Source organism: Balaenoptera acutorostrata, chromosome 9 (assembly GCF_949987535.1).
Source record: "Balaenoptera acutorostrata chromosome 9, mBalAcu1.1, whole genome shotgun sequence".
Taxonomy (NCBI): Eukaryota; Metazoa; Chordata; class Mammalia; order Artiodactyla; family Balaenopteridae; genus Balaenoptera; species Balaenoptera acutorostrata.
In genome coordinates this window covers 24,429,897-24,451,536 of record NC_080072.1, presented here as the reverse complement: position 1 = coordinate 24,451,536, position 21,640 = coordinate 24,429,897, and the positions used below count along the sequence as shown (strand labels likewise).

General features: G+C 45.7%; 2 protein-coding genes across 4 annotated transcripts in view; one reads left to right on the top strand and one right to left on the bottom strand.

Annotated features, from left to right (window-relative positions):
* The window catches only part of PAMR1 (peptidase domain containing associated with muscle regeneration 1), a 170,282-nt gene extending 157,319 nt beyond the window's left edge, over window positions 1-12,963 (bottom strand). Inside the window, exons 1-2 of one of the 3 annotated variants that reach the window (XM_057553630.1) lie at window positions 12,824-12,963; window positions 11,019-11,122 (exon numbers count right to left, since the gene is read on the bottom strand). The gene's annotated coding sequence lies outside the window, so the exon portion shown is untranslated. Of the gene's footprint in view, window positions 1-11,018; window positions 11,123-11,774; window positions 12,175-12,823 lie in introns of those variants that run through there. The other 2 variants (XM_057553631.1, XM_057553632.1) reach the window with 2 other exon arrangements.
* FJX1 (four-jointed box kinase 1) lies at window positions 12,302-13,883 on the top strand. The gene has a single exon (XM_057553634.1). It carries the CDS (start codon window positions 12,570-12,572, stop codon window positions 13,881-13,883), a length of 1,314 nt encoding a protein of 437 aa, XP_057409617.1. The 5' UTR covers window positions 12,302-12,569.
* The last annotated feature ends 7,757 nt before the right edge of the window (window positions 13,884-21,640 follow it).

Sequence of the window (21,640 nt, the reverse complement as noted above, 5' to 3'; positions counted from 1 at the left end):
ATTCCCGTTATGGCCAGAGGCCATTGTGAATTCACAATATTTTTAATTCCAATAAAACTATCAAGCCTAATGGTCCTGTTCCAGGAACTTCAGAGGTTAGAACACCCAGCGTCTGAAGCTGAAGAGAGAAGAAAAGCTTTCCCTGGGCATCTTAGAAAGAGCACTGCTCGGAGGGCCCCCACAGTTGGGTTTGCAGTCCTGGCAGGTCCTGGGGCCTTGGTCTCCCAAACATGCCCAAAAGGGCAAACTCAAAGCCTTGGCTTAAAATTATGTTATTATAGTGCTGGCTTTGGGAGTAATATTATATCATAATTCCCAATTTGTTGTAGTTAAGACTGAGACTGCTCAACAGTTCTGTGACTGGTCCTAGAGTAGCCAGTGATGGGTGACAGAGCTGCCAGGTCTTGGGCCCTTCTGAGCTGGCTTTCCAACATGGAGGAGGCGTTAGGACCAGGTGACCTGGAGACACACTAGCCAGGTGTGCATCTGGCTCCACCATCTAAGAGCTGTGCCAGTTGAGCAACACACTCAAACTCTCTGAACCGTGGTTTCCTCGTCTATAAAAACCCACCTGAAAGGGTTGGTGAGGATATGTGAGCTACCGGGCTTATTAGCAAGACTTGGTAAATGGTATGCGTTATCAGTCAATCCCCGTTTGTTAGAGATGAGGCTTCTGCCTTCAAATAAGTAGTTTCTGATGATCTCCCCCAGCAACACCCTCAGAAAAGAAAAAAATCACAAGGAAGGGAAGAGTGGCCAGAGAAGACTTATTGACACTGGGAAGGATGCTTATGGGGCTGTCAGGAGGGGAGAGAGCCAAGCCTGCCTCTGTGGGGCTGATGTTGCCAGAAGGCACTACAAGGACACAGAGCATCCCCCCCAGACCCTCCGGGACTGGCCACACACCCTGCTTCTCACTTTTTCCTCCACCTCTTGGGGCCCACAGCTGGGCTCCTCTTTCCTGGGATACACAGATGGTCAGCATAGAAAATGTAGTCTGGATTTGAGCTTGCCTTATACAGGACTGGCTAAATCATTATGCCCCAGGGCAATGAAATACTACCTCTCTCTCTCTCTCTCTCTCTCTCTCTCTCTCTCACACACACACACACACACACACACACACACACGCACACAAGGAGTAGACCCTGCATACCTTCTGTGTACTTTGTATTCCCTGCCTCCCAAACACCATAAAATAACAGCTAGTGATAAAAAAAAAATCAGAAATGCCCTATTACTTTTCTTTACCCTGATAAAGGTCTCAAACTCCCTTCCTAAGCTAGACTGCGCTAGACGAATTTATGGAAATTTTGGATCTGCTAACGGTTGGAGTCAAAAAGATAAGTATTGTTTTTGTTGCGTGGGTGTTTGCCATCATAATCAACATTTATTCAGACCCAAAGCCGATGTGTCACTCTGTGATGTATCACTAGGCACATGATGCTGCTTGGTTTTGCTTTGTATTGGCTCCTTATAAAAGATGCATAAAATACATTCTGTTGGGATCTTACAGTATAGCTCTACTTATTTTATGAATTGTTAGAGGTTTCTCAATATTACTTTAAAAGTAACACAAGATTATAATTTTTCAAAAATTAAACAGCACAGACTATTGAGGTAGGTACCTATAGAATTATGGTCCAGCACAGAACTGCTCCCTTATATACTCCCTGCCCTGTCACGTGGCAAAGGCCCAGTGAGCCAATGGTGGAAACAGCTGTCTCCAAACGGACCAATCAGATTTCCTCTCCCTGGAATGTAAACACTCGAATGGGAGGTGACTGGAGCTGAGACACTGTATACGTGCACCTTTGAGAGAAGGCCCTCCTGCTTACCTACCTGGTGTTTCTGAGTTCTGGTGCTTTCCAATGCCCAATTTTCAGGTCCTCCATTGATGCTGGGAACTACTCCAGCATCCTTCTATCGAATCCCATTTCTGTTTCTTGACTTGGCCAGTCCATTTCTGTCGCTTGCCACAAAAGCCACCTCAACTGGTTCAAGTATAGTGAGCACAGATTTTACAATCACACAAAGACAGGGGTATCAAAATCTCACAATCTTTATTACTCTATGTCTGAGCTTAACTTTTAACTTAAGCCTCCACACACACCCATTCATACGTACACAGCATACTTTCCCCAAATGCTCTAGGGAGGATAAAGTAAAAATGTATACGATAAAAAGTAAAAGTGCGTCCCACCCACAGACCTTTTCTTAAAGAGTAATGTTGTTAATCACTTCGTATGTCCTCCCAGACATGTTTCTGTGTAGCTGAATGTGTGGTTTTTAATCCTTATTGAGTGCCTACTATATGCCAGAAACTGTACTGGAACTTCTCACCTGCTATATTTATTTAATCCCATACTCTCATTTAATTCTTACAATATTCCTGTGAGGCAAGCACTAATATCCCTTCTTACGAAAGAGAAAGGCAGGAAGACTTCTTAACTTTTAGCGACAATGTGGGCCTGAGGAATGTACTCTAGCTACCCTCTCTGAGCCTAAACAGCAGTGTAGATCTAACATCATCCCCAACTAAATGACCCTCTCAGTGGGGAAAGGCAACAAGGTCAAGCACCCTACTCTGGTCTCTTGGCTTGGTTTTGCCCAGTGTGAGCAAGGGTATCATGCATAGGAGCAGAGAAGCAAGAGAAAACTTTCTGTTTCTCACCATTTCCTCTTTGCCATCTCAGAGTTTTTTATGATCATTTCCCCCCCGCCCCGCAAATAATCCAATGATCGGTGATTACCTGCCTCTTTCTCTCTCTGACTCCTACTGATTAAATCCTCCGTTTATTAACAGAACCAGGCAAGCAAAGAAAATGATTTCAAAATAATCTCTTTTTTCCCCAACCCTTCTGGTTTTTCTTTTCCTCCTCCTTTCTGTCATAGCAGCTAATAAGAGAAATAGAAAGCACCATTAAAGGGGAGAGGGGCTTTTAAATTTTCCAACTTTTGGGGAATTGCCCCTGGGTTCCTTTTTCTGCCATCCTGACTGGAGTTTTAATGGTCATTGTAACATACATTCAACATGGACATGTAACCATGTGGAAAACCGGAGGTAGTGACAGAGTCTGCAGATGTGGATTAAACTCAGCAAACAGGGTATGAATGCCATGGAAGAGCTCTTATGTGGAAGTCAGGTAAAGTGCTTTCAAGTTCCAGGTCTGCCAGGAACTAGCTGTGCATCTTGGGCTCATCACACACCCTCTGAAACTCAGTTTTCTCCTTCATAAAATAGGAACAGTCACTAACACCTGCCCAACTACCCCTCCCTAGCAGGTTGTTGTAAAAATCCGACCAGACTGGCACGGGAAAGAACTCAGCAAAACTGCAAGGAGCTATAGGAATATATCACCATCATTATTCCTCAGCCCTTCTCCTGCTACTCCTCAGGCCCACATTGTCACTAAAATGCAGCCATTCTTTAAACTCAAGCAGGCAAGAAATGGCCTCTGAGGGTTTTTCCTTCCTTTTTCATCTGGTGAAGTGAAAAGGAACCAGGGATCGAGTCTCAGTGCCTGGTGCATAACAAACACGCCCAGTCCCAGAGAGGCAATTCTCTGATTCCCTGTGGCAATCTCTGAGTCGGTTCTCAGGAGAGGTGAAACCAGAGGAGAAATTATAGCAGGTAATGAGTGTTCTTGCACTGTCAACCTTAACTCAGACTTTTCTGGTCCTGAGACAGAGAGAGTGCTGTCCTCAGGACTATCAGGTCAGCCAGCCCAGCCTACTTCTTTTCCAATCCCTCTCATCCCCCTACATAAGATATTTACCACGGGGAGCTTTCTGGGCTATGACAGGTCTCCCAGGAGATGGGCTGGGCTCAGTCACACAGCAGAGATGAGGAGAGATGTAAGTACCTGTTTCCAACATGCCTGGTGTAAGACAATCTGCCAGTACAAAGGAAGAGACGAGTCCCTTGTAAGAGGCCCCCTTGGTTAACTGGCCAGGGTGTTTCCCAGCCCCAGAGGTCACATGGCACTGTAGTTAACATAACTTCTGTCTTTGGACAGACCAGAGTTGGAATTCCTCTTCTGTTACTTAGCAGAAGTTTCCCAGGCCAATGAGAAGTCTTACTTCTCATGATGCTCTGGTTTTCCCATCAATGAAATGGAGGAGTAATACCTCCGGGGGTGGGGGAGGGGGGTTGGAGGAAGGTCTTCTAGACCGAGTGCGTGAAAAGCTCTCACACACTGCACTGCATGTAGAAAGTACCTCAGAATCATTCAGTGTTGTCCACCAGAATTCTGTTCCCGACTTTATCACAAGAAAAACCTTGACAGTCTGTGGACTGAAGGAAGAAGCTGGGATCCTACAGAGGCCTGAATAGAAGCAGCACTGTGTTACATGAAGGAAGAGGGAAATTTTGCCTGTTTCTCCACAAAGGGGAGAGGGAAAGGAGGGAAAGGAGAGGTAGATGGACGAAGGCCTTGTGCAATTACGTGACCCACACACATCCCCGGGAACCCCCCCCTCCCCAGATCTTCAGTAAAGTCACTAAACTCATATCTTTGGCCCAAGTGGATTCCGGGACGGGGCGGGAGGGTGCTGTGGATAAGGCATTGAACTTCACATCCATGCTACTGTGTGTTGAAGTCAAAGCAAAAAGTATGGAAGCAGGAGGTGGACACAGAGAGACATGCTTGAGGAACAAAGGCCCAGGGACCCTCAGAAATGGAGGGGAAGTTTCTGGACCCTCCCAGGCCATGGAATAGGAATTTGGGTCAAGATTAACTGGATCTCAAAAGAGCAGGGAAAGTTCAGCTAACAACGGGGTTATACCATTACCATCATCATCATCAGGTATTATCGACTGTCTGCCTGTGGGATGCCAAAAACTGATTTGGGGCAATGAAACCCGGAGTCCAGGACGCTAGCACATTCTTAACGAGGGCTGCATTACTGAAGAACTTCTACCTGGTTTTTCACCCACCTCACTGTTGAAATACGAAGCTACCTCTCCATTCACTATTCCCCACCAGCAAGTGCCCCTAAGTTACCCTTTGTTTTTGCATATTCCTCCAGCCCATCTTCAGTCCAACAGTGGTGACTCTTCCCAGGCCTGGAAGTGCCTCTGTCTCCCATTTAGGCTGCTCCCTATTCTGACAACACCCATCTATGCTGCAGTGAGCCCCCAGTTATAAATTACTTCCCTGCTGGCCACCATTTTAATGTAAATGGATTTTAAAAAGCAGCAAAGGAATATATTTTCATTTGGAGTTAAAGCGTCATTTTTTTATTCGACTTTGAGCCCGGTCTAGAAGAGATGGCAGAAGAATGGCTCCAAGGCTAACACAGCTAATGATTATGATGGAGATCCTAGGAGCTGCCGATATTTCACTTGCAGCCACCTCTAGTCTGGCTTCACTGCCTGCAATACTTTTTTTTTCACAGCCACTTCCATGAACACCCACCGCCTATGATGGAACCATTATGAAAATATCTCTGCTCTCGGCAACCTTGATTGGTCTTGACACATTATCACACTAAGAGCTCAGCCGCGTGGCACTAAGTCCTATTTATAATAACCCTTGGCAGAAGCCACCACAATAAAACCTGGTACTTATGGGCCACCTTTCATCTAAGGAAATCAGAAAGCTTTACAAGCTTAACTAAGCTTCAGCATCTATCTGACTGATGAGATGCACAGAGCCTGGGGAAGCTGAGGAAGCGTAGCATTGCTAATTACGCAGCAGGTAAGGCTCTGGGCTGCAATGAACAAAGAAATCAACAAAGCCAGGGAGAGTCACTTTCTTCAGTGGCAAATGTTTGTCGAGTGAATTTCTCCAGGGTGGTTGAAACATGATAGGTGAGTGATAAAGGGGCCATGGAGACCCTCCCATCTGGTGTTTCTCAATCTAGGGAGGGGGCCTGAGATTTGTTTCTTTTATCAAAAGAGGATTAAGCTAATCCAGCACACTCAAGTGCTTTTAAGGATGAGGAAATTGAGCTCCTGAAAGATGAAGAAATGAGCTCAGGTGCTGCTCTCTCTGCTTGCCCCAATGTTCTTCCTCCCCAGACCCTGACCTGCAAACACCCAGTTACCCTTCAAGACCAGCTTCACATCTGCCTCCCTGGTGAAGCCTTCCTGATGTTCTCTAGTAGAATTAGTTGCTCCCTCCTCTGGGCTCTTGTGTGGTTTCCATTTCCATAATAGCTAGAGCAAGCGATAATATTTATTGAGCACTTACTAAGTGCTTAATGTGCATTTCATCCACACAATAATATTACGAGGGAGGTGCAGTTATCACCATCCATTTATCGGATGAGTTAACAGGTTAAGTGACTTTCCCAAGACAGCACAGCTGGTAAGTGCATGACTCAGCCTGGCTGCCGAGCACATGTACCAAAAGATGACAACACACTGCCTTCCCAGCAGCACAGGTGTGATGGAAGAGTTCTGTTTATATGTTTGCCTTCTTTCCGGTTTGCAAGCTCCCATGTGAGAGGTATATCATTTAGGAATCTTTTGGCTGCAAAGAATAAAAACCCCAACTCAGAGTGCGTTAAACCACCAGGGAACTCCAGAGGCAGGGTGGCTCCAGAGCGGATTAATTCAGGAGCTTGGTGACATCGCCAAGGACCCAGGTTCCTTCCCTCTTTCGGCTCTGCCACCCTCAATGTGTCCACTTAGCTCTCCTTGCAGTTATATGATGACGGCCCCAGTTCCAGGCCTCAAATCTAGACCTGAGCCATGGAGAAAAGTGCCATATTTTTCTGTGTCTTATTGTAACAGCACAGACATCTTTTCCAGAAACCTCCCTGTGGACTTCCCTTCAGGTGTCACCAGCCAGAATGGTGTCATATGCCTATGCCTAAACCCAACACTGGCAAGGGAGTTGAAGGCACTGTGACTGATTTAGCCCAAAGAGGATTCAGCCACCCCTCCAGCACCAGGCACAGGGAGAAGGATGGAGACCTGCCAAGAAGAAGGAAGGGAAAGGGAAGGGTGAAGAAAAGACAACCAATGTTTCCTGATGCAGGTGTGAAGGACAAGAGGAAATCGGATGCCATCACTTTCGTCCAATTCTTTGGCCTTTGGCACGTGAACGATAAATGTCAGTTGAACTAAGTTATAGTAGAGAAAGAAATTCATGTCCCCAAATGCCCAGTCCAGAATTTTTACCATCATACCCTGTAACTAGGATATGATGATATATTACTGAGAGATTGTGTCAGCAACTGCTCTAAAATTTACTAAATTAATTCACCAGTGTTCCAACCTTTAGATTCTGGTCTCCAACACCAGTGGCTACAGGAATCTTTTCCAAAAGCAGGTCAAAAAGAGAGCTACATGGAATAAAGAGAATCATATAACTATTAGTCTCACCATAAATTAAGGGTGAGACTTTCTTTCCAGAAACACAGTGTGTTCTTAAAACTGGGACTCATTCAGGCAGACAGGTTGATTGCAAAGACTGTATGTTTCCAGACCTCCTTCTAGCTATCCAGCAAGATTTACCTAGAGCCAGGTGTATATATTACCTGCCCCTGACAACCAGGTGTGTAAAGATGAGACAGTTACGCAATTCTTGGGAGACCCGGATCATGGAAAAATAGAGAGATGCCAAGAAAAGGAAAAAGATCCCCAAGCAGAAAAATAATGTACCCTAGGCAAAGACAGAGTAGAGAAGAAGGAAACACAAATAATGAAACTGCAGCCCAGAGAGACTCGAAAGCTACCTGAAGTCACACAGCTAGTAACAGCTAAAGCAGGAGTCATACCCAGTTTCAAGGAATATTGTACTCCTCTCCCTGACATGGTCTTTCCCACTCTTCCCTTTTGTAGAAGCATCTAGAGGGTGAATTTGGGGGCCTCTGTCTTTGGGAGGCGCTTGTAACTCAGAAGACCCAGGAAAGGTTAGGATTGAATGAGGCAGAGTAGTGAGAGGAAAGCAGCTGCCCAAGGCTGGCTGGAGGCTCTGGGATTTCAACAAGAGCTGCACTGGGAACCCTGCTATGGTCCAGCTGGGAAGGAAGGGAGCAAAATTTTCAGGGAAGATGCTCATCTGGGGCATAAAGAGGGTGCACTGGTCAGGGTCGCCACCTGTATCATGCCTCTCAAGACCCAAGTGAGGCTTGGTGGAGGAGAGCAACAGGAAAAGAAGGAGACCCCCATCTGGGCAACGAAGCAGAGAAACAGGAAGGAGAGGGAATGATAAAAACTAGGAGTTTGGGATTAACAGATACACGTTACTATGTATAAAATAGATAAACAAGCAGGACCTACTGTATAGCACAGGGAACTCTATTCAGTATCTTGTAATAAGCTATAATGGAAAAGAATCTAAAAAAGAAGATATATACATGTATAACTGAATCACTTTGCTATACACTTGAAACTAACAAATTGTAAATTAACTATACTTCAATTTTTTAAAAAAACTATAAAAATAGTGGACTCTTGGATAGTCTTTCAAGAGTTTTAAATACAGGAACTAATTTAATCACCACAATAAGCTGTAAGGTTTTTCACTATTAATTAATTACTGTTAATCATCAGATATTATATTATTGTAATTAGTATCAATAATACCAACAGCACTATTATTACTGTGTTTTATAGATGAGGACACTGAGGCACAGAGAGGTCAAGTAACTTACTCAGAGTCACACACTTGGTAAGTTTTAAATCTGGATAATCTGGCTTGAGGGGTTCACACTCTTAACCATTTCACTTGATAGCAACCACAGAGAACATTTCAAAGCAAAATTTAATCTGAGTTGAATCTACTTTGATTTAATTCAATAATTTTTATATCTGACATCTTCCTAGTAGTCTACAATTTGCAAAGAGTTTGGCCTCCATCATTCTGGAATCTTAGCCCGGCCATTTACTTGCTGTGTGACTTCAGGCCAGTTACTGGCTAAGTTTCGGTTTTCCCATCTGTACAGTGGGGACAAGACTACTGGTCGGGAGGGCGAAAGGAGAACACATGTGCAGGGCTCAGTCCTGTGGCAAGCCCATAATAAGCACTCAGTAAGCATTTGCTACTAATGTTGTGGTTATTATCAACGTCTCACAGGAACTTCACAACAATCCTGTGAGGGAGGTAGGATTTATTATCCTTGTTTCTCAGATGTGGAAACTGGAACTCATAGAAGGGAAATAACTAGCCAGAAAGGAAAACAGCCAGCAAGAGGAAATACCAGACTTAGAAAATCTCCCAACTCCCAGCCTGCTGCCCTGCGCCCAACCCTCAACTCCACCTCCTCTCTCTTCCCCAGGAGGCACTGTTCTAAGGAAGCAGATTATCCTTCAAACAGGACTGTGGATGAGTGTGAAGCAATTGGAAGCTGAGGCTCAGGGAGAAGTTCTGAGGACTGTGAAGAAAGTTCTCCAGGTGAAAATAGGTTCCTATGTAGGGAAAGATGAATAGCACCTCCCCTCATCCCCAAGCAACTGCCAGAGGGGCCGGCCTGAGGTCACACATTGTGAAGAACTGTGTCCTGTGCCCTCCCAAGGAGCCCCAGGGGGATGGCAGTAGGTGGGGGGTGTCCTCAGGCCAGGAAGTAAAGAAGAATGGGAGTGTCTTCATCTTACGGGTAAACAGAGGAGTGTTTTTAAACACTGCCTAAAAAAAATCTCTTATATAATGCATTTAAACTGCATTCTACTTTGGGTTTGTTTTTTGTTTCTCTTTTATTTCTGCGGTTTTCTGTAATTCTGCATTTCAATGCATTTGTTCAAGTTTCTATCAGTGCATCCTGTTCTGGTACCCAGTGCATTCAGTCCTGTGGCTACAGGCTAAGAGCTACAATAGAGTCAGTCCATCTTCCGAGGTGTAAGATCCTAGCTGACTGCTTTAAGGCTTTAGTTTCTTTGTCAATGCTGGTAATGTGATTGGAAGATTCTGGGATTTGAGGTATCTGAGTTGAAGTCATCCCTCCCAGACTGAAAATCATGTGCTTCCTTCTCTTACATTATGTGGATCTGTCACCAATCTTTTTTTCCTTTTATGTATGAAAGCTCTTATTTTGTATCTTTTAGGGGTAAGCAGTTTTTTTAAAAATACCTTGATACATGCTACTTGCAGAGCTTTAGCTTATTAACATTCCAATATTTATTGAGCAAATTGTTACTGAACACCCACTAAGTACCAGGTATTGTGCCAGGCAGCCGTAAAACAACAGACAAGGCAGACTCCTCACAAAGTTTACAGAACTATACCTTATAGTTACTTATAGTTTTTTTAACAGCTACAAAGACAGAGACACCAACTACTCTGGATTTCCGCATATCCCCCAGGACATGGCATGGGCCATGGTAGCCAAGTAATAGTCTCAGACTTTAACTTAAACAATTAACCGACCTGCTGAAAATGTATACTTCTTTCTAGTTAGATGATATTCTACTTAATGCCCACAAGGTGGAGATCTTGCTTACAGTTTACCCAAGCTGAAAGCAATGCAATCAAAAAAAAAAAAAATTCTCAGAAGTTAAACCAAAAGACAAAAAATTAAACTCAATTTATTGAGCACCTTTTTAGTGCAATATCCTATATTAGGTGGTAAGACAAATAGAAAGTTGTTAAGATATAGTCCCTGCCTTGTAGGGAAAGATGGGGGTAAGGAGCTTGCACAGAGCAGGAAGACGGTACCTTTTAATGAATTAAGGTAGTATAGTAATAGTAATTTCATCATCAGATAAGATCTATTAAAAGGCATGAGGCAGCCACCATGGGGTGCAGAAGAGATTCAACAAAGACCCCACACTTCAGCCAATATGAAAACACTTGAGGGCACACTGGGTCAGCTCTGGAAGTCCCCAGATGTGCTCTCTGGATGCCGCTGCTTAGTCACAAACCTTAGGATTTCTTAAAATATTCATTCTTTGGAGAAAAAAATATAATCAGTGCCAGGTAATGAGCTGATGAAGTTGAAAACCCCCAGTTGCATTTGATGGGGGCGGGGGGGGGGGGAAGACAAAAGAAACACATGAAAGGAAACAAATTTCAAACTCCTGCTTTCAGAGATGGAGTCCACCCCCCACCCCTCGTCTTGTGTCTCACCTGGGAAATCTTGGTTTAGATCTGGGAGAGGGTCTCACGCAGAGGTAAGAGGGAGAGCCGATTCTTAGCCAAGAGCCTTCCTGGTGGATTGAACCCAAAAGTGGCTGGAAGACAATGTGGTTTGCTGTTTACTTTTTCTTTTTCATTATTTTTATTTATTTATTTATTTATTTTGCTCCTCCACCCCTCCCCCAACCACTTCTTCCCTTAAACCATTAAACCAGTAAGTCAAATGCAATATGGGTTTGTTCTTTTTTGTTTTTTGTTTTTTTGTTTTTCATTCGTTGAATTGAAAATCACATTTGGGGCATAAAGTGACAGTGATAAAAAACGAGAATGCTGGTAACTTGATAAAAATAGTGAACTTTCTTGATAGAAGGAAAATCAAGTGGCATGCTGCCCAGAGACCCCAATTTGAATTTTAGTTTCTCCACTTGTTACTTCTGGGATCTTGAGCAAGCCCCATCCCATCTCTGTGCCTCAGTTTCCTCATGGGCAAAATAGTATCGTTTCATAGAGAAACGGTCTCTAAGGCCCCCTCCTCCGCACTAAGTCGGGTCCTGGGTTGTAAGGCTCTCCTGGCAACCTGAACATCTCCCTAGAACGTGAGCTCCGTGAGCACGGGACCTCATCTGTGGATTTTCATGCTCTGTGACCAGAACCGAGGACAGTTTGTTGAATGGAACCTGCCTAGGGGTTCTTGCACAGTGAGGCTGAATTCCCGGTGAGTCCCTCGGGAAAGGCGGAGCGACCAACCTCAAAGCGCACAGCCCTCAGTGACCAGTGTGGTGAGCGTGCTCCGGAAAGGAGGTGTCGGTTCAAAGTTGTTTGCTGCAGATGGTTCTTCTAACCCGGCTAGAGTCACCTCCTCAGTGGCTCGGAGAGCTCCCGAGGGGTTTACATAAGGCAGGGTGAATCACACCCACCGTCGGAAACGGAGAAGGCAATGGTACCTGCCCCAATCCACCCCGGGCGGCGCCGGGAGCGTGCTGGGGGTTAGTCTGAACTTTGCTGGAGGCCAGAAGCCGCCCAGGCAAAGGGACTCCACGACCACTCCAACCCCCGCGAGAGCCAGCGGCGCGTCTCACCCACCCAGCGCGACTCCAGCTCTGTGCCGCCCGCTCCGACGCCCCCGCGCGGGCGCCGCCTGCCTGGCTTCCTGCTCCCGGCCCCTAAGTCCCCGACTGAGCGTGAAGCCACTTCTCCCGTCTGGAGGGAGCCATCGCCGCTTTAAAGGGAAGAGGAGGGGAAGGGGGCGGGGAGAGGCGGCGGAGGAGGGGGAGGGGGAATCCTCCGTCGCTCCCACGTGGTCCGGGCGCCTGTGAATCGCGCCCGCCGGAGGGTCTCACAGCGAAATACAAAAGCAGCTGGGAAGCGGCAGCGAGGCGAGTTCTCAGTGCCGGGCAGAGCCCCGCAGCGCCCCGCGGCAGCGATGGAGCTGAGGCGCCCGGAGCCCCGGAGCCGACGAGCTGCCGAGCCCGCGTCGCCGCCGGGACCCGGGCTCCTGGGCTCGGCTTGAAGCGGCGGCGGCACCGGCGCGGCCGGGGGAGCATGGGCAGGAGGATGCGGGGCGCCTCCGCCACCGCGGGGCTCTGGCTGCTGGCGCTGGGCTCGCTGCTGGCGCTGTGGGGCGGGCTCCTGCCGCCGCGGACCGAGCTGCCCGCCTCCCGGCCGCCGGAAGACCGACTCCCGCGGCGCCCGGCCCGGAGCGGCGGCCGGGAGCCCGCGCCTCGCTTCCCTCTGCCCCCGCCCCTAGCGCGGGACGCCCGCGGCGGCTCCCTGAAAACTTTCCGAGCGCTGCTCACCTTGGCGGCGGGCGCAGATGGCCCGCCTGGGCAGCCCCCGGGTGAGCGCAGGCGACACGTGCCAACCGGACGGCCCTGGCCTGAGGAACGCGCCGCGGTGCACGGGGGCGTCTTCTGGAGCCGCGGCCTGGAGGAGCAGGTGCCCCGGGGCTTCTCGGAGGCCCAGGCGGCGTCTTGGCTGGAGGCGGCGCGCGGCGCCCGGGTGGTGGCCCTGGAGCGCGGGGGCTGCGGGCGCAGCTCCAACCGGCTGGCCCGCTTCGCCGACGGCACCCGCGCCTGCGTGCGCTATGGCATCAACCCCGAGCAGATACAGGGCGAGGCCCTGTCCTACTACCTGGCGCGCTTGCTGGGCCTCCAGCGCCACGTGCCGCCGCTGGCACTGGCCCGGGTGGAGGCTCGGGGCGCGCAGTGGGCTCAGGTGCAGGAGGAGCTTCGTGCCGCTCACTGGACCGAGGGCAGCGTGGTGAGCCTGACTCGCTGGCTGCCCAACCTCACGGACGTGGTGGTGCCCGCGCCCTGGCGCTCTGAGGACGGCCATCTGCGGCCCCTGCGCGCCACCGGGGGTGAGCTGGCCAACCGCAGCCGGGCGGAGCTGGTAGACCTGGTGCAATGGACCGACTTGATCCTCTTCGACTACCTGACGGCCAACTTTGACCGGCTTGTCAGCAACCTCTTCAGCCTGCAGTGGGACCCGCGGGTCATGCAGCGCGCCACGAGCAACCTGCACCGCGGCCCCGGCGGGGCGCTGGTCTTTCTGGACAATGAGGCGGGCTTGGTGCACGGCTACCGGGTGGCGGGCATGTGGGACAAGTATAACGAGCCGCTGCTGCAGTCAGTGTGCGTGTTCCGCGAGCGGACTGCGCGGCGCGTCCTGGAGCTGCACCGCGGCCAGGACGCGGCCGCCCGGCTGCTGCGCCTCTACCAGCACCACGAGCCTCGCTTCCCGGAGCTGGCCGCCCTCGCCGACCCCCACGCTCAGCTGCTGCAGCGCCGCCTCGACTTCCTCGCCAAGCACATTTTGCACTGTAAGGCTAAGTACGGCCGCCGACCGGGGACTTAGCATCCCCCGGAGGAGGAGGAGAGAGAGAGACCCCTGGCTGGGGAATGGATGATGGGGGAAGGGCCGTCGCCTCAGCCACCGCCCGGGACCAGCCGGCCAACGCCCAGCCGGAGACCCGAGCGCGAAGGCGGCTGAAAACTTCAGCTTTACCCACCTGCCCCTTTCTCTCAGTCCCAAGCTGTGTCCTTTCAAAGTTCTGGGAGGACGAACTCACCGAGGCGAGAAGTGTAACATTTCCTCCACCCAGCCTATAAAAGGATTCTTCCCTGTGCCAGCGCGGAGTTTGCATCCAAAGAAACTGGCTGCTGCCGGAGTTTGGCCCCCGGGTGGCCGTCTCTGTGGGAGATACATCCTATTTCTTGGCCCCCTCATTCCCCTTCCGAAAAAGGAAAACTTCTATTTGAGCCATTGAGCTAATTCTGCAGTTTCCTACCAAACGCAGCGCTGGTGGCCCCGGAGCAGGGCTATGACATTGGCTGGTGGAGCCCCCTTCCTGTGTTCTCCCTTTGTTCCGGCTCCGTGATGGTGAGATCACTGTTAAGAGCTGGGGAACCGCTCCCGATAGGACAAAGGGAGCAGGACCTGCAGAATGGAGGGAGTCCTGCAGACGCTGGCAATTTGTCTGACTTGTTCCTTACAGCTTGTCATTTCGGCCTGAAGGCTACAAATGCAGGACCGGCTGTATGCATTGATTCAAATAATGAATTTCTTCTTCCTCCCCCTTCCCAACCGTCCATAATTTTGACAATGATGATGTTCACCAGAAGGAAAAAAAAAAAAAAAGTTTCATGCACTTTACTTTGTTTTTATTTTAATTTTTTATGAAGAAAAACTTTTTTTATTTGACAAAATTTGCCTTCTATGTGTATATATGTGCATAAAGTGTGGTGTAAATATACTAAACAAACTTATATTTCAATAAAAGGGAGTTTAAAATTTAGAATTTAATTCCTGTGGTTTTAACTGTTTGAGGTATCTGATGCCCTGCCTGGTTTTAGAATAAGCTCTAGGGTTTCTCCCTTGTGGATGTGCTTTTAAAACAAAGGACGCATGTATATCCCAGCTGTGACCATGGAACTTACAGAATTGAACAAAGACAAGAGCAGATTCCCTGTCCTGCTCACTCAAATGAACCCTAGTGCTGGAAATTTCAGAGTTCAGCATAGAACATGCGGGATGGTGGAGAGAGACATGGACGGAAAGTATTCTATTACCTGGCAAATAAAACTGTGATATAAAAGGATTTCACTGTAATTCAGTCCTATATTAATCATTTGTCAAATATGATAGAACCAGATGTATAGACTAAAATATGACAAATGCCCCCCCCCCTTTAAACTTAACTGCTCTGGTCATGTGTTGCACCTGATTTTCAGCATTGTAAGTACCATGCATCACGATGTGTATAGATGATAAGCTGAGCACATACTGCATACAGGTAGAGAAAGTCATAAATTAATTCTTCTCTTTAATCTCCCAGCATAAATTCCATTGCATCCAGGAGATGATAATCTCCAACATCTGGACTCATCCAGCTCTCTTAAGAGATTGTACTGTTCCCCACCTCACCCCCAAGTACTAATTGCATGGTCCCCTCAGAGCAGCCATTGTGAGACCAGGAATGTGTGTAGTACTTTGTATATGGCATTTGGACCCTTACTTCTTGGTGACTTCAAACAGGAAATGTCTTTGTATTTTCTTAAGCTTCTTTTTGACCCATAGGGGAGAGGAGAGGCAGTCAGTGTGTGTCTTTTTTTTTTTTTTTATGACCCATTGGTGTTTTATCTTGGCATTTTATTTGATCTGTGGGTCCAAAGGATCTTGCCTGTTATCTTCTTTTTATTTAATGACCTTTAACTCACAGCAACTTTTGGCTACTTTAATAGATTTTTATTTGACTTGCATTTGTAAACCTAGGGTTTTATAGACTCGTGATGGTATTAAATCTCTGTGGGTTTCCCTTCTCACTGTGCATTACAACACAGCGTGTAATTTAACGATTTAACACCATCCTTATGTTTCAGTGCCTCTGCTAAGCCAGCTCAAAAAAGAGTCCATAAAGTTTGTAGTGTAAGCCAAATATTTTCGTGATACAGGGTGGTGATAATGGCAAATACATCTTTTTCAAGACATTGTTAATGTGAAACCTCTGATAGTTACATCTTTCAAAAAGAAACATTTTCCATTTCTGATGATTGATAACTATATGAGATTTCCTGCCCAAATCAGCAGAGGCTGCTCCAAGAAAAGGATAAATATTCAGCAATGTGCATGCTTACCCGACATGTTCATGGAGGAAAACCATGGGCAGAGCTAAGTTAGAAGTTTCACAGATGCACAGGAAATATACCCTGACTCCCATATAACTTCTGCACTGGTAAATTCTGGGCCAGCTGCATTCTCCACATTCCTCCTAAACTTCAGTTTCAGGCCCAGACTTGACCATGGTTAACCCAGAGCAAGAAACGAGGCATAATTTAAATGGCTCTTCTCAGATTCTTTAGTGAACCATATCTGCCTGTTCGAGAAATAAGTTTAATTACACGGTGGAGTTGTTAAGGGAACCAAGACTTAATTACAGAGAAGAGGTTTTAACTGTTGCTATTCCTTGTGGATAATCGGTAGTCTGTGGCATGGAAAGATCAATTAACGTTTTGCCATGGTCAGTGAATGCTGCTAGGACCAAATCATTTTTCAGATGAAGAAAAAGAAAAAGAACTTTCAGGCTGCAGCATGATGTAAAAGAGTAAGAGGTTCTGCAGGCAGACTATATTCTGAATTCTGTCCCTCACCTATTTGCTTTCAGCAAGTCATTTAATTTAGTTCCCTCATCTATGAAATGGAGATTCAATCAGAGTATTGTGGGATTTAAATGTTAACATATAAAACATAAGGACACACATAGGTACTTTAAAAAAACTCACTTCCTATTGCTCTTAAACAAAAAAAAAACTCTTGCCTTTCTTACACTTCAGTAAATTTCTACTAATTTTCATTATCAAAGCCAAATCTAAAAATGTCCAAGATGAGGTCCAGTTTTTGAAATTAGTAATAAACTAATTTTTAAGTGCTTGAGAACCCTATTCTAGCATATGATCCTATGCAAAGCACTGGATCATATGGCCAGGGGCACAGGCTTGATCTCTATGTGGGCTCGAGTGGGTGGTTTCAGGACCCAAGCAGACCCCTTGTACCACAGGCAGCTATACTACAAATATACGAGGGTGATTTTTTTTAAAGTAGATGGCTCATTGCAAATCCATCACCACTTCTGGAAAGCATCAAAAAGTGATGAATCTTTGCAAGAAGAACAATCCTCCTCCAATTTCCTTCTGCCAAGAGAAAGTAGGCAGTTGACCTTTATTCCCTGGATTTGACTGTTGATTAATTCACTTTGTCAATGACATAGTTCTAAACTCTATTAAGAGTACTTGCCCTCCTGTCTTCGAATCAGGGAGAAAAACAAATTATTTTAACACCTCTCAACACTCTACCTTCTGCCTACCACTGCAGCTAGGAGAGTCCCCTTAAGGCGTAGAGGTTGATTATGTGGATTAAATGAGTAACTATTTGTAACGTTCTCAGAACAGTGCCTGGCACAGGATAAATGCAATACGGAGTGTTTGTTTATTTGCGGGGTAGATCATTTACTTCTCTTAAGTCAAAACCAGAGGCATTTTGAGTCCCGGGAAGGCTCCTCTTTCATAATCCTGCTGTATCTCTGCAATCATAGAACACCTTCTACATGCTTCTATTTTGGCTCAGGAAAACCAGCCAGAGTGCATGAGTCTGGCAGGAATTACCTAAAGCCCACAGTTGTCAGCTGGTTGTCTCCTTTCTGAGATTGCCCTCTGTGTGAGTTGTCACATGCAGCCCCCTCTTTTTCACAGGGAGGCTGTGATTCTATTTCTCATATGGCTCATCAGCTCCAGGGAGCAGTAAGCTGTGGAATTGTGCACCTTCTGAGCTCCCCAGCTGCCATGGATCATCCAAGCCTGGTCACTGATTATTTGTCCCTCCACACATCTGCCCCCTCCCACAGAGCCACTGATCCCTGTGGTGTAAGGTTGGCAGGAGTATTAAAGAAAGAGTGGGGACTCCGGTTGACCCAGAAGCACAGGAATTGCTCCAGAAGGAAATAGAATGTCAGCTGCCGAGGTGGATGGAAATCACAGGGCAAGAGTTGACACCCACCTCCAAGCATACTTTGATCATTAGAGTCAAGTGGAAAGGATACTGCGAGTCAAGAGATTCAGGCTACTTCTGAGTCATGTGACTTGGGAAAGTCATTTCCCTCTCTGGCTCCAGGTATCTTACCTGGAACAGGGGGTGTTTGATTAGACTGGTAAGTTTACTATTTTTGTCACCAGAACTCATAGTAAGACACACACTTTACATTGTGACCCAGCATGCGCGTGCGCCCATGCATGCACAGGCACACACACACACACACACACACACACACACACACACACTCTACTCAACTGAAACAAGTTCCACAAAACAGTCTGTACGACACACTTTTATATTCAATTCAATTTTATTCTATTCCTCATCTTCCTCTACTTCCCAATGCTAGTCGTGACCCTCTAAACTGATTTAATAACTCATCAGTGCGGCATAGTCTACACTACGCAAAATACTGGATTAGGTGATTGGTAAGCTCCTTTCCAGCTCTAAAATTCTAGGGAAATTCCATTTATAACCAGCTCACCACTGCTATAATTTTTTCCCCGAAGGGAATACAAGCAGATTTCAATTTTCTACGCTCTTTAAAAACAAAAGACTGACGTATATTTCAAAACGTAATTGGAAGAACTGCTCAAAATCTCACCTAGGGTCTTTTTATAAACACCTTCGAGAGCCCCTAAATGTGGGTGGGACATAACTTTCCGTCTGTTCCTACCATGTGGGAGCAAACAGTATTGTTGCGTGGCTTTGGGAGGAAAAAAAAAATTCTTTGCATCTCTGCCTCAACATGGCCCAAGGACGACTCAAGGGGACAGTTTCTTTTCTGTGTATTCATAAAGATCAGATGTAGGAGTCATAATTTTTTAATGTGACTGTTTTACCAATTTCTCTTTCTGTGTCCTGCTGTGGGAGAAACTGCATTAATAAACTATGTCTCAGTGCTGCCTAGCTGGAATTTTTTTCTCTGCAGGACTCCATCAAATATAGCTAAAGGAATGCTCATTTTATTTATCTATTCAACTTTCTTTCCATTCTGGATATGTCTTCTTGACACTTCTGAATTTTTTCTCTTAATGGTACCTTAATTTTTCTTAGGAGAATAGAGAACTGATTGTTCACTGAATAACAACAACAAAAAAAGAGCTCTTTTTTTCCCTTTCTTTGATGCCATATGGTATCTTTTATGGCTTTAACAGTTATATTACACCCTATCCAGAAAAAGTTAAATAGCTTATGGAACTGGACTTTTTCCAGTATCAGCCCACAGATTTTACTTTGCTGAGAAATTGTGGGTTAATAATAGAAAAGTGTCACTTTTAATTTGATGGTCCTACATCATGCATTTGTCTCTGCCTGTTTACACCTTCCCCTTAGTAATTTTTTAAATGCTTGTTAAAGTCTTTGTCCCCATCTTACAAATGGCCTGAAGAAGCAAGGAGAGTAGGGAATGACCATAGCCATGATCTTTTTTTCTTTTTCTTTTTAGTTGTGATAAAATATACACATCACAAAATTTGCCATTTTAACCATCGTTAAGTGTACAGTTCAGTGATATGAATGTGGTGCAACCATACCACTATCTATTTCCAAAATTTCTTCATCGGTCCAAACAGGCTCTGTCATCATTAAGCCATATATCCCCATTCCTCCCTTCCCCCAGCCTCTGATAACTGCTAACCTACTTTCTATCTCTATGAACTTGCCTAGTCTCAATATTTCATATAAATGGAATCATACAATATTTGCCCTTTTTTGCCTGTCTTCTTTCACTTACACAACCGTGATCCTCGTCCTGGGGGCAACATGATAGAATGTAAGCAGTATCATTTGGGAACTGGTAAAACTGGGTTTGGGTCTGATTTCCACCATTTAATAGCCCTGGATTTTCATACCAATTGATGAACTCCTCATTTTCCTCATCTGGAAAAACAATGGGAGGACTAGATGTTCTCTAGAATCCCTTTCAACTCTAGAAAAATGCCATGTTCTTATGTAGAGCAACCCTGCAAATGAATTTCATCCCTAACTTCCAGTCGCTTTTCTCTACCTGAAGACTCAGTAACTTTTTCGGTGCCTCCTTAAAAAGTCTCAGGTCATATGCTAGGTCATGTGGAGTCAATGGCGAGCAAGATATGTAAGGTACCTGCCTTCAAGGAGCTTAGAGTTTAGTGGGGAAGATGGAAAATAATCTAGCAGAAACAAAATGTTTTTGTTTTATACCAAAATCAATGGTATAAGAGAGGAAAGTGCTACGGGGCCACACAGCAGACTTTGTAAACTGGTCTGAAGGTGGGGAAGTCAAAGAAGTCTTACAAGTTGCCCTTGTGTTTATCTTTGAATTTTAGGGAAGTCTCAAAGAAAAGGAAACTACAAAAAGAGGGATTTTCATAGTATTCCTGAAGACGTCCTGCTGACAAGACTGCAGGGAGGCTTGATCTCTATAGTTTGTCTTGGAGGGTTGAGGGAGTCCCGTGATGGTGGTTTAAGCTTTTTTGCAACAGGGATGCCACCTTCTTTCTGCAATATGACATACATTTAAATATTAGTCATCCTAACATTGTGTTCATGCAAAGGTAGAAATTCATATCATATGCTATAGAAATTCATGTCATGGGGAAATTACTTCTTTTTTTTAAATTTTATTTTGTTTATTTCTTTATACAGCAGGTTCTCATTAGTCATCAATTTTACACACATCAGTGTATACATGTCAATCCCAATCGCTCAATTCATCACACCACCACCACCACTCCGTTGCTTTTCCCACTTGGTGTCCATACGTTTGTTCTCTACATCTGTGCCTCAATTTCTGCCCTGCAAACTGGTTCATCTGTACCATTTTTCTAGGTTCCACATATATGCATTAATATACGATATTTGTTTTTCTCTTTCTGACTTACTTCACTCTGTATGACAGTCTCTAGATCCATCCACGTCTCAACAAATGACCCAATTTTGTTCCTTTTTATGGCTGAGTAATATTCCATTGTATATATGTACCACATCTTCTTTAGCCATTCGTCTGTTGATGGGCATTTAGGTTGCTTCCACGACCTGGCTCTTGTAAATAGTGCTGCAATGAACATTGGGGTGCATGTGTCTTTTTGAATTATGGTTTTCTCTGGGTATATGCCCAGTAGTGGGATTGCTGGATCATATGGTAATTCTATTTTTAGTTTTTTAAGGACCCTCCATACTGTTCTCCATAGTGGCTCTATCAATTTACATTCCCATCAACAGTGCAAGAGGGTTCCCTTTTCTCCACACCCTCTCCAGCATTTGCTGTTTGTAGCTTTTCTGATGATGCCCATTCTAACTGGTGTGAGGTGATACCTCATTGTAGTTTTCATGTGCATTTCTCTAATAATTAGTTATGTTGAGCAGCTTTTCATGTACATTTCTCTAATAATTAGTTATGTCGAGCAGCTTTTCATGTCCTTCATGGCCGTCTGTATGTCTTCTTTGGAGAAATGTCTATTTAGGTCTTCTGCCCATTTTTTGATTGGGTTGTTTGTTTTTTTAATATTGAGAAGCATGAGCTGTTTATATATTTTGGAGATTAATCC

Bases quoted from the DNA above. Each gene is read 5' to 3' on its own strand.
- FJX1 (XM_057553634.1), top strand. From the start codon at position 12,570: ATGGGCAGGAGGATGCGGGGCGCCTCCGCCACCGCGGGGCTCTGGCTG.